The sequence below is a fragment of the Staurois parvus genome, unplaced genomic scaffold, assembly GCF_062004578.1.
Source record: "Staurois parvus isolate SC_StPar_1 unplaced genomic scaffold, SC_StPar_1.0 ptg002313l, whole genome shotgun sequence".
NCBI classification, from domain to species: domain Eukaryota; kingdom Metazoa; phylum Chordata; class Amphibia; order Anura; family Ranidae; genus Staurois; species Staurois parvus.
The window spans coordinates 135,471-148,613 of NW_028320109.1; the positions used below are offsets into that span (position 1 = coordinate 135,471).

At 50.5% G+C, this 13,143-nt stretch overlaps 1 protein-coding gene across 1 annotated transcript in view; it reads right to left on the reverse strand.

The window, feature by feature from the left end:
• The window catches only part of HSPG2 (heparan sulfate proteoglycan 2), a 111,572-nt gene extending 98,744 nt beyond the window's left edge, over nucleotides 1-12,828 (reverse strand). The window contains 3 exon segments of the mRNA XM_089665739.1: nucleotides 4,307-4,384; nucleotides 8,956-9,048; nucleotides 12,660-12,828. Coding sequence (XP_089521865.1) covers nucleotides 4,307-4,384; nucleotides 8,956-9,048; nucleotides 12,660-12,681 — 193 coding nt within the window. The 5' untranslated portion in view covers nucleotides 12,682-12,828.
• Between the last annotated feature and the right edge of the window lie 315 nt (nucleotides 12,829-13,143).

The following is a 13,143-nucleotide window of genomic DNA, read 5'->3' on the forward strand; positions in this document are numbered from 1 at the left end:
AGAGGTGATGGACATCTTGGATCCAGGAAAAGCCAACACCTTCCTGGAAGAGAAACCCGTTCTACACAAATATGAGAAGCCTGGTCTAGATATAAACTATTACTACGGGGCAGGAACACCAGATAAATATATCCCTGCACATGGATACCGAGTTTATTTAAAGGAAGACTACATTTAAGTCCCATTAGCTCATCGGTTACTATACCCAGGAACACCAAGCCACTCGGCAAATATAACTATCGCCTCCGTCTTTTATTTCCCTATATATTGGCAGCTGGTATCACGGGCCCCAGGCTAGTGTATGCGTTGCTTTGTTTATATTCAGCCTGTAGTCTGCAGTCATATTGCCCATCGCACTGTTCAGTGCAGACTGAAGACTAAAACTTAAAACAAAGCAGATATTGGGGATCCACTCATTTCTATAACTGGCCGTCTAGATTGAAAATAAGGAAGGCTTGTGTTCCACATACATCATTGATTGAATGTCTTCGGACCCTGGAACCATAACGGATGATTTTTATGTTGAGCTGCACTCATGTAATGCCTAAAGAAAGATCACAAACTGCTAAAGGTAGGTTCCCGTGGCAAAGGTTTAGGTTCTCTTCCAACCATCCATTGTGATTCCAACTGGCCAGCTGTGGAGAGCAAAATGTGCATCCAGAGGGATCCATGAGGTCCTCCTTGTGCTCAGTCATGGCCTGCACTCATGTTTTCTATTGCATTGTACGGTGTAGACTGCAGAAAGGTTGAATGTAAACAAACCGTTTTTACATGGCTTAAGGCCTGTGGCTCTGATGGTAACAGATTATTATTTACAGAGGTGCTTGGTGTCCATAGATGCAATCAGTGAGCTCATGTTTATTCATGTCCTTGGAGCACACGCTCTCCACCACGGCCATCTAACTACAGCAAATTCAACACATCTCTAGAGAAAAGGGGCACATTGTAGATGAAGAAAACACATGGATGGTTGGAGAAGATGGACTTGTTCTAGAACCAGCAGAGAAGATGGACTTATTTTAGACATGACAGAGAAGATGGACCTGTAGACATGACAGAGAAGATGGACTTCTTCTAGAACCAGCAGAGAAGATGGACTTATTTTAGACATGACAGAGAAGATGGACTTGTTCTAGATATGAGAGAGTAAATGGATTTGTTCTAGATACGAGAGAGTATATGGACTTGTTCTAGATACGAGAGAGTAGATGGATTTGTTCTAGACATGACAGAAGATGGACTTGTAAACACAACAGAGAAGATGGACTTGTTCCAGACATGACAGAGAAGATGGACTTGTAAACACATCAGAGAAGATGGACTTGTTCTAGATGTGAGAGAGAAGATGGACTTGTTTTAGACATGACAGAAGACGGACTTGTATACCCATCAGAGAAGATGGACTTGTTCTAGATATGAGAGAGAAGATGGACTAGTAAACACAACAAAGAAGATGGACTTGTTCTAGAGATGGCAGATAACATGTACTTGTTCTAGAAATGTCAGAGGAGAAGGATTTGTTCTATATACAAGAGAGAAGATGGACTTGTTCTACACATGACAGAAGATGGACTTGTAAACCCATCAGAGAAGATGGACTTGTTCTAGACATGACAGAGAAGATGGACTTGTAAACACAACAGAGAAGATGGACTTGTTCTAGATACGAGAAAGAAGATGGACTTGTTTTAGACATGACAGCAGATGGACTTGTAAACCCATCAGAGAAGATGGACTTGTTTTAGACATGACAGAGAAGATGGACTAGTAAACACAACAGAGAAGATGGACTTGTTCTAGAGATGGCAGATAACATGTACTTGTTCTAGAAATGTCAGAGAAGAAGGATTTGTTCTAGACATCACAGGGAAGATGGACTTGTAGACATGGCATAGAAGATAACGTTTGCTCTAGATATGACAGAGAAGAAGGATTTGTTCTAGACATGACTACAAACAGCAGCTAAGTTGTTTGGATCCAGAGATGAGGATTACCAGAGAAGAGGGTGACATGTTCTTGGTGTAGGAACTGATACAGAGATATGTAGGAATAATCCTAGCCATTCATAGATGAGAAACTCATTCTAGATCTACTTCAAGATGAATGAAGATGTTCAGATCTAGAATATCGATTTCGAATGGTGATTGACAGAAACGAACGTACAGATTCCTGGAGATGTGGAAACGTAGAACAAGGTCTAGATGTACAAATACAGAATCGTAGATTACATCACAGATTCCGATCTCCACAAAACATCTACAGCAAGTGGGATTTGTAGATGTAGAAAGTCCTGAATGTGGAAGGAGGCCTGTTCCTTTACAACCCCCCCCCCCCCCCAACCACCACCAGAACACACCCCCACCCACCACCCCACGTCTAAAACATGAAAAGGAATCCGACACTGCAGCAAATAATATAAAGACCCGATTCAACCCCTGATGTTTCCTCAGAATTAATCCTCCTTTGCCTCCAGCCCTTAACCCTTCCCTTCCACAATGGTGTCACTTCTCTATTATGTGGTGTCAGAGGGCGGCTCCTCCCAACACCATCAGTGGAAGAGATCTCCATCTAACGGGGAAGAAGTCAAGACTTTCATCTCGCTCGTCCTCGGTCACCCAATGTCATCATGTAATACAACTTTTGGACATTTTTGGAACGGATTAGTTAAATCCCACCAACCCTTTGTGACCAATGAGGTTCCTCAGAATAGAGTAGACAAACATAAAGACCACTTCTGATTGGCTGCTCCCTGTTCTGCTCTGAATGTTATACAAGCCCGAAAGACTTGAGGAAGGAAAAAAGAGGGTCCTACGGAGAGCAGACACCCAGAGCAGCTAATCAGATTGGTGGAGGTCCTCACCAGGACTAGGTTGGTATGGGTCCTCTAGACAGGCTATAGCTCATAATAATGAAGAAATGTCCATAGCGTCCACCATGACTTCAGTGACCATTCCATGTCGTTGTAGACATGACCAGGCTGGTGAAGTACACGTGTTGTATGGTGCCAGCCTTCCAGGGACATTCCTCGCTGACACGGATGACGGAGAACTTCACACTTTTATAAAGAATGGCTAGTAGAGCTCAGGAACTATGAGGAGCAGTGTGAAGGGTGAGGGGCAGCTGTGTGTGAGGAGGGGGCCATGTCCCAGCCAGGAGGACAATCCCCCCATGTGTGTGTGTGAGGAGGGGGCCATGTCCCAGCCAGGAGGATGATCTCCCCATGTGTGTGTAGGGGCGGAGCTCCACCAGGAAGAAAGAGTGCAGTGTGCAGAGGAGAGTGCGTGTCCCATGCAGCGTACACCAGAGACCTGCATACTGACACGTCTCTGTACGCCTCACACCGGCCAATGGAGGGGGGGCAGTGTACACCGTATCACACCCCGACATGGAGGAATAGGGGGCAACTGTGCACCACCCGGACCACCCATGTCACATCACACAATTACAGGGCTCAGACCCCCGCATGCACAGTGCAGTCCGGGGGGGGGGGGGGAGGTGTTGGAATGTATGTACTCCAGACCACCAATGTCACGTCACACAATTACAGGGCTCAGACCCCCCGCATGCACAGTGTAGTCGGGGGGGGAGGGGGAAATGTATTTACTCCGGACCACCCATGTCACATCACACAATTACAGGGCTCAGACCCCCGCATGCACAGTGCAGTCCGGGGGGGGGGGGGGGTTGGAATGTATGTACTCCGGACCACCGATGTCACATCACACAATTGCAGGGCTCAGACCCCCCGCATGCACAGTGTAGTAAGTAGGGTAGGGGGAAATGTATTTACTCCGGACCACCCATGTCACATCACACAATTACAGGGCTCAGACCCCCGCATGCACAGTGCAGTCCGGGGGGGGGGGGGTTGGAATGTATGTACTCCGGACCACCAATGTCACATCACACAATTGCAGGGCTCAGACCCCCGCATGCGCAGTGCAGTCCGGGGAGGGTTGGAATGTATGTACTCCGGACCACCAATGTCACATCACACAATTGCAGGGCTCAGACCCCCCGCATGCACAGTGTAGTAAGTAGGGTAGGGGGGAATGTATGTACCCTGGACCACCCATGTCACATCACACAATTACAGGGCTCAGACCCCCGCATGCACAGTGCAGTCCGGGGGGGGGGGGGGGGGGGTTGGAATGTATGTACTCCGGACCACCAATGTCACATCACTCATAATTACAGGGCTCAGAGCCCAGCATGCAAAGCGCAGTCAGTGAGCGGGGGAGGGTGGGGGTTGTGTGTCCCCCTGCACCCCGACATGCACAGTGACCCCCTCCCCGGTGGGACTTACTCAGGAACGGTTCCTCCTGGTCCTGCTCAGACACACTCATACCCGCCAGTTGTGGCACTACACGAGTGGGGGCAAAACCTAAGTGGGGGGTTCAGGAGAGGTGCCCATGGAAGGGACAATGAGGGGGGAAGGGAGACACAGACAGGAGAGAAAAGGAGAAGATTCAGCAATGAGATCTTCAGAAGACCCTATCATGGCAATCCACACTGGGCCGGCACTGACCCCGCCATGCTGATCTACACCAGGCCAGAACTGACCCCTCCATGCTAGTCTATACTGGCCCGGCATTGACCCCGCCATGCTGATCTACACCAGGCCAGAACTGACCCCTCCATGCTAGTCTATACTGGGCCGGCACTGACCCTATCATGGCAATCCACACTGGGCAGGCACTGACCCAGCCATGCTGATCTACACCAGGCCGGAACTGACCCCTCCATACTAGTCTATACTGGCCCGGCATTGGCCCCAGCATTGGCAGTCTACACCAAGCTGGCACTGACCCCACCATGCCAATCCACACTGGGACAGAAATGACCCAACAACATAGAACCTAACATAGCTGAACCGGTCAGTCCTCCAATGGGGATTCTTGTTTTCTGAGCGGATTCCTATAGGCTGACTCACCCCCTGGCTATAACTCACAGGGGCCCCAGGGGTCCCGCCCTTTGTCAGCTCCATCCTTCACCAGCTGCAATTTCCATGATGTAACATGAAGGAAAGAGAAAACTTCCCGGTCATGGTGGAGAGTCGGGTGGGTGGAGCTGGGAACTCAGGTATAGCAATTTCTCCACCCAGAAAGGATGAGGGAGGAGCTGTCGGCACCCGCCCCAAATGAAAAGATTAGTAATAGGCGGAGTCGGAGCTTTCATTCAGGAAAGATGAATGCCTCCACATCCGATCTGTGGGGGGAGGAGAGAAAACATTGGATTGGATAATATTGTTGCCCCCTCCCTCCCCCTAGGGGACTGACACAGCCAGATCTCCAACATATTTCCACCAGATCCCAGCTCCAGATACAGATGTGCCGAAATCCTTCCAACTCCTCCATCTGTGCTGCAGAGTCATTCGGAGAACAAGGAACGCACTCCACCACACACTGCCCCCTCCCCCACCTTCTGATAAGTCACCGACGAGTAAGGACCTCTTGTAGGTTGTTTGCTCTCGGTGTCCCTTTAGGAAGACTTCCCTTCACTTCCTGTACTGGAGACACAACAGGAAGTGAGAGGAAGTACCCTCATAGGCAGCTGTCACCAGAACTGGTGACCCCGTTGGTGGATTCCTCCTCATTTCCTGCTTCAGTGACAACGGTTACATGTTGGATTTCCCATCAACCTGTGTCTCAGTGACACTTCACTTCATCAACATGTAGAAACATCCCCTTTGGCTTCAGATACTCCTTACATTGACCTTATATCTGGCCGCATGGAGTGTGTATAGTCTGGAGGGACGGAGACACATTTACTTGTAGCTGTCATCTCTGAAACAGTTCTGAGCGGAGCTGGAATGTCAGAATGGAAAATGCTGGTAATGTGGGAACACCTGGCACATGAAGCGTGTGTACACAATGGGCTTCCCATGTTCATTCCCAGAGACAGCTGTGTGGAGGAGGAAACATGGGAGGAACATTGTATAATGGCCCCCACACACCGTCATCCTCCATACAACATCCAGCCATTGTTGTTCACAGCGGGCCCCTCCCGTGTCATCGCTCTTCCTCACATGGATTTATTAAATCTGATCATCGAGAGATAAGTACCTCCTCCTGACGCCATGACATCACCACTTCCAGACTGAGACCGCCCACTGGAAATGGAGGACATCCCGGCGTCAACAACCACTCAAGGGGGAGGAAGGTGGGCTCTGCACAAGGTAAGGGGGAGAGTCCAACCCAATTATTGGGAGAAACCTGCCTAACCAATGAGAGGTAACCATCTAACCAATGAGAGATGCCTTCCAAACTAATGGGAGGAGCCCAACCAACCACAGAGATGAACCAGCCCTACCAATGGGAGAAACCTACCCAACCATGAGGATGAACCAGCCTAATCCATGGGAAAACTCACCTAACCAGAGGGAGGAACCTGCCTAACCAATGGGGGGAACCTACCCATCCACAGAGATGAACCAACCTTACCAATGGGAGAAACCTACCCAACCATGAGGATGAACCAGCCTAATCCATGGGAAAACTCACCTAAACAGAGGGAGGAACCTGCCTAACCAATGGGGGGAACCTACCCATCCACAGAGATGAACCAACCTTACCAATGGGAGAAACCTACCCAACCATGAGGATGAACCAGCCTAATCCATGGGAAAACTCACCTAAACAGAGGGAGGAACCTGCCTAACCAAAGGGGGGAACCTACCCATCCACAGAGATGAACCAACCTTACCAATGGGAGAAACCTACCCAACCATGAGGATGAACCAGCCTAATCCATGGGAAAAACTCAACTAACCAGTGGGAGGAACCCACCTAACCAATGAGAGGAACCTGCCTAACCAATGGGGGGGAACCCAGGGGGGGGGGGGGGGCCCACTCAACCACAGAGATGAACCAGCCTTAACAGTAGGAGATACCCATCCAACCACTTGGGTGAAGAAGTCTAATACATGGGAGGAGTTCACCTAACTGTCAGGAGAAGGCTGCGTAACCAATTGAAGAAACCCACTTAACCGATTTTTAGAACCTACCTAAACAATAGGAAGCACCCACCTAACCAATGGAAGAAACCGGCTTAATTTTTAGAAAACGTTATAATGGGAGGGACCTGCCTAGAAATAGAAAAAACTCCCTTAATAAGAAGGAATCCACCTAACCACTAGGAGGTACCCACCTAACCAAGGAGAACCCACCTAACGAATGGGAGGAACCCACCTAACAAAAAAGAGGAACCCACCTAACCAGTTGGAGGGACCTGCCTAACCACTATGAGGTACCCGCCTAACCAAGGAGAACCCACCTAACGAATGGGAGGAACCCACCTAACAAAAAAGAGGAACCCACCTAACAAAAAAGAGGAACCCACCTAACAAAAAGAGGAACCCACCTAACCAGTTGGAGGGACCTGCCTAACCACTATGAGGTACCCGCCTAACCAAGGAGAACCCACCTAAACAATGGGATGAACCTACCTAACGAATGGGAGGAACCCACCTAACAAATAAGAGGAACCCACCTAACAAAAAAGAGGAACCCACCTAACAAAAAAGAGGAACCCACCTAACCAGTTGGAGGGACCTGCCTAACCACTATGAGGTACCCGCCTAACCAAGGAGAACCCACCTAAACAATGGGATGAACCTACCTAACGAATGGGAGGAACCCACCTAACGAATAAGAGGAACCCACCTAACGAAAAAGAGGAACCCACCTAACGAAAAAGATGAACCCACCTAACGAAAAAGAGGAACCCACCTAACGAAAAAGATGAACCCACCTAACGAAAAAGAGGAACCCACCTAACGAATAAGAGGAATCTGCCTAACCGACAGGATGATCCTGCCTAACCGACGGGAGAACCCTCCTAACCAATAAGATGACCCCCTCATTTATGGGAAGATCCCACCCAAATAATGCTTCTCTCAAAATCCAAACCTAAGCAGCATATCTAGCAAATGTCCAGGATGGTTTCCTAGAATTTGGAATTGATGAACGGACGCACAGTACCATATTGTTGTGTTTGAATAACCTGGACCATACCAAATGTAATATTCCTACAGTGACGCCGACCATCCGTCCTGTGCTGCCTGTGACCTGGACACTCCGGAAGTGTTTGGGTTTCCTTATCTTTATTGTTCATAAACTGATATTTTATAAACCCAATAAAATCATCTGTGATGGGAAATAACTTTTATATGGATGATGGAAGGAGGTCAAAGACACCACTAGATGTCCTCTCCATCACTGACCATCTCCTCCATTCTCATGCTTCCCTAGATTTCCATCAGATGGAAGGAGGAAGAGGACGGCCCTGGAGAAAAAGTGTAGTGGATGCCGTAAATGCATCCTGATATAAATGTACATCCCTAGACGGAGCAAGAGTCATAAATTCGGAGAGATTTCGTATCCAGGGTATAATATCACCGACACTCGGGCAGTAATAGGTCACCCCATGTCTTCTGTGTCTTAAAAAGAGGACCTGTGAGTCCCCAAAACGTTGGTCTTATTTTTTTTTTTACATGACCAATTTGAAGTAAAGACCTCCAAAGACTTCTGGGGTGTTGGCTTTTGAGATTGTGAATTCCACCCCAGACCCCCTCCTTAGATGTCCAGGATTGTCTCCTGTACTGGTGGGTCGGAAATCAGGTCAGTTCTTCTGTTGGGTCACGTGTCCGTCTATTAATAGCACCACCAAGGCCCAAATAGCAGGTGCTAAAGAAATGTCCCTGTCCTTGTTTGTATAAGGCTTCATACCAGGAACCCGGCCAGGCCAGCTCCATATCTGCCGGGTCTGGGCACAGCTGGACCTCTATGACTACCAATTACCCTGATGAGTTATCGGACTCTTCCTGTCCTGAGGGGTCGGATCAGGGGAAGGCCAGCTAGGAGCTAGAAAAGCGACACCCTCTTCTGCCAGGTGGCCCATAGGACACTCCGGATGTTTCCTATCATCATTCATCTACTCTGAAGGCTGACCTACCTGTGGAGAAGGAAGTGACTGTTGACGTCGTTACCGGCGTATGCCCGTCTGCGGTGGGAGTTCCACTGCCAATTTCACTGCTGCCGTTGTCGTCTGTACAGAGGGGAAAATTGTCCATTAGAGACCGGAGAAGACCAAAACCACACAGACACGGGTGCAAAATTTTATCTTCTGCACATTGCCAACAGATCTACCTTCACGGAAAGAGAGCGCCCCACGTGCCTTTGTACACTACAGAGCGCCCCCACCCAACTGTGTGTACTAGAGAGTGGCCCCATCTGTCTTTATACACTACCCAAGGGCTCTTACCAAACTTTGCAAACTGAAGAGCGCCCTTGGCTGACTTTCCATCACTAGAGAGCGCCCTCGGCTGACTTTCCACACTAGAGAGCGCCCTCGGCTGACTTTCCACACTAGAGAGCGCCCTCGGCCGACTTTCCACACTAGAGAGCGCCCTCACCTGACTTTCCACACTAGAGAGCTCCCTCGGGTGACTTTCCACACTAGAGAGCTCCCTCGGGTGACTTTCCACACTAGAGAGCGCCCTCGGCTGACTTTCCACACTAGAGAGCGCCCTCGGCTGACTTTCCACACTAGAGAGCGCCCTCGGCTGACTTTCCACACTAGAGAGCGCCCTCACCTGACTTTACACACTAGAGAGCGCCCTCGGCTGACTTTACACACTAGAGAGTGCCCTCGGCTGACTTTACACACTAGAGAGCGCCCTCGGCTGACTTTACACACTAGAGAGCGCCCTCACCTGACTTTCCACACTAGAGAGCGCCCTCACCTGACTTTACACACTACAGAGCGCCCTCACCTGACTTTACACACTACAGAGCGCCCTCACCTGACTTTACACACTACAGAGCACCCTCGGCTGACTTTCCACACTAGAGAGCTCCCTCGGCTGACACTAGAGAGTGCCCTCACCTGACTTTCCACACTAGAGAGCGCCCTCACCTGACTTTACACACTACAGAGCGCCCTCATCTGACTTTCCACACTAGAGAGCGCCCTCACCTGACTTTACACACTAGAGAGCGCCCTCGGCTGACTTTCCACACTAGAGAGCGCCCTCGGCTGACTTTCCACACTAGAGAGCGCCCTCGGCTGACACTAGAGAGTGCCCTCACCTGACTTTCCACACTAGAGAGCGCCCTCACCTGACTTTACACACTACAGAGCGCCCTCATCTGACTTTCCACACTAGAGAGCGCCCTCACCTGACTTTACACACTACAGAGGTGGCGGATCACTTGCTTTCACGCATTCTACAGGTGGCATTATCCATGTATCCATGGTGACAGCAGCTGCGCCAGTTTGGTGAGGAGGACAGAGAGGTCACACGAGGAAAAGCCATATAACCCAGATGATTGTACGGACAAAGTCTACAGAGACAGACACGCCCCGCACACGGGAAGAGGAACGGTGACCCCTCACACAGTAACCGCACAGAAGGTGACGCCACCTGCTCCCAGCAATCAGGAAGAGTAGGACTTCCCCGAGCCTGCTGACCAACCAACCTCCTTCCCATGACCCCCTGCTCCCAGCAATCAGGAAGAGTAGGACTTCCCCGAGCCTGCTGACCAACCAACCTCCTTCCCATGACCCCCTGCTCCCAGCAATCAGGAAGAGTAGGACTTCCCCGAGCCTGCTGACCAACCAACCTCCTTCCCATGACCCCCTGCTCCCAGCATTCAGGATGAGTAGGACTTCCCCGAGCCTGCTGACCAACCAACCTCCTTCCCATGACCCCCTGCTCCCAGCAATCAGGAAGAGTAGGACTTCCCCGAGCCTACTGACCAACCAACCTCCTTCCCATGACCCCCTGCTCCCAGCAATCATGAAGAGTAGGACTTCCCCGAGCCTACTGACCAACCAACCTCCTTCCCATGACCCCCTGCTCCCAGCAATCATGAAGAGTAGGACTTCCCCGAGCCTACTGACCAACCAACCTCCTTCCCATGACCCCCTGCTCCCAGCATTCAGGATGATTAGGACTTCCCCGAGCCTGCTGACCGACCAACCTCCTTCCCATGACCCCCTGCTCCCAGCTATCAGGAAGAGTAGGACTTCCCCGAGCCTGCTGACCAACCAATCTCCTTCCCATGACTCCCTGCTTCCAGCAATCAGGAAGAGTAGGACTTCCCCGAGCCTACTGACCAACCAACCTCCTTCCCATGACCCACCTTCTCCCAGCATTCAGGAAGAGTAGGACTTCCCTGAGTCTACTGAGAAACCAACCTCCTTCCCATGGCCCACCTGCTCCCAGCAATCAGGATGAGTAGGACTTCCCCGAGCCTGCTGACCAACCAATCTCCTTCCCATGACTCCCTGCTCCCAGCAATCAGGAAGAGTAGGACTTCCCTGAGTCTACTGACCAACCAACCTCCTTCCCATGACCCACCTGCTCCCAGCATTCAGGAAGAGTAGGACTTCCCTGAGTCTACTGAGAAACCAACCTCCTTCCCATGGCCCACCTGCTCCCAGCAATCAGGATGAGTAGGACTTCCGAGTCTACTGACCAACCAACCTCCTTCCCATGGCTGGGACCCAGAAGAAGAGAAGGAGGTGTCCTGGTCCCACATACAATGGACATGGCAGGAAAGTCCCAGTATCCCACACCACCCACCCCGGCCCTTCCTCAGTCAGTGGGAAATATTATTCCTTTACAGGCCTGAAGAAAAACCCAGAAGAATGTCTGCAGGGGCCCAATAGGTGCCAGAGGGCCCCAGATGGGCAGGAGGTATGTAGCTGGTCCCTAGGAGGTCCTCAATGTGAAGATTAAGAAGACAGGTGCTCTTCAGATAATGACATTCCTGGCCTCAGGTGAAGCCGGTCTGTACATTCCTGGGGTCAAAGTCCGCCCAATAGATACCAGACTTCCCAGTGACACCCAGCTGCTCCCAGTAACCTGAGAACCTACCAGTGGCAGGAATGTGACAACTGCCAGAGATTAGACTGCAGGGGAGGTGACAACCATCCTCTATAAACCTTCCTCCCTGTCCAGGACTCCACCATAAATCTCAATGACACCATCACCCCAGTGACACCACACTAAACACAGAGCTTTCAAAACCACCAATGATGAAAAATTTTGTTTTATGGTTGTCACTGGGACAGGAAATGAGGGAAAATCATCCAATGGGGACACCTGTTCTGGTGACAACTGACGGGACTTCCCTCACATTGAACAAGATTCCCCATCACTGAATGAAATCTGACTGTAGATTGGAGGGATGAACACACACAGAGTTCAGAGGTCAGTCCATGCTGGAGGGTGCAGACCAGGAGGTTCACCTGGGGGACGGATTGCAAGGGAACATTAGGAGTCTCATCTGTACACACCTAGATTTGGTTCTTTATCTACCCTCCCCCTAAAGGAGACAATAGACAGAGAGATATCTCCAGATGGTGCCAGATGGGACCTCCCCGACACTTCCAGCCCCTTCCAAGAGGAAGGTGACTGACCAATCTCTCCATGCCACCCTCTTTGTCCCTCCTCCAGAAATCAATGAGAACCACTGATGGAGAGATCATCCAGCAAGCTGGAGAATGTGAACCCAAGCTGGGCCGACCTCTGAGATTCTGAATGATCCACAAGTCCAGAAATGTACAAGGGGCTCAAATTCGAAACTCCTCGTGATTATAATCCACACCCCCCATATTGTTCAGACATTCCCTCCCCCAGACCCCCTCACCTCCAGAGGCCTCGTCCCCCATGAAGTCTTCATCATCCGCCAGGTCTCCATATCCCCACCGATGTTCTCCCGTCCGTGACTCTGAATCATTCTCAGGGAAGTACACCTCATCCAGAACTCGGGAATTGTGGACAATCTGTGGGAAGACAGCAACCAAAGGGTTACAAAGGGTTAACAGGACTCCTATTTCCCCAAATATAATAGAATCAGCAAATATGAATCCAAGATGGTCCACCACCCAGCGTGTCCCACCCACACCTACTCTATGGTCCACCACCCAGCGTGTCCCACCCACACCTACTCTATGGTCCACCACCCAGCGTGTCCCACCCACACCTACTCTATGGTCCACCACCCAGCGTGTCCCACCTACTCTGTCTATGGTCCACCACCCAGCGTGTCCCACCCACACCTACTCTATGGTCCACCACTTAGCGTGTCCCACCCACACCTACTCTATGGTCCACCACCCAGCGTGTCCCAC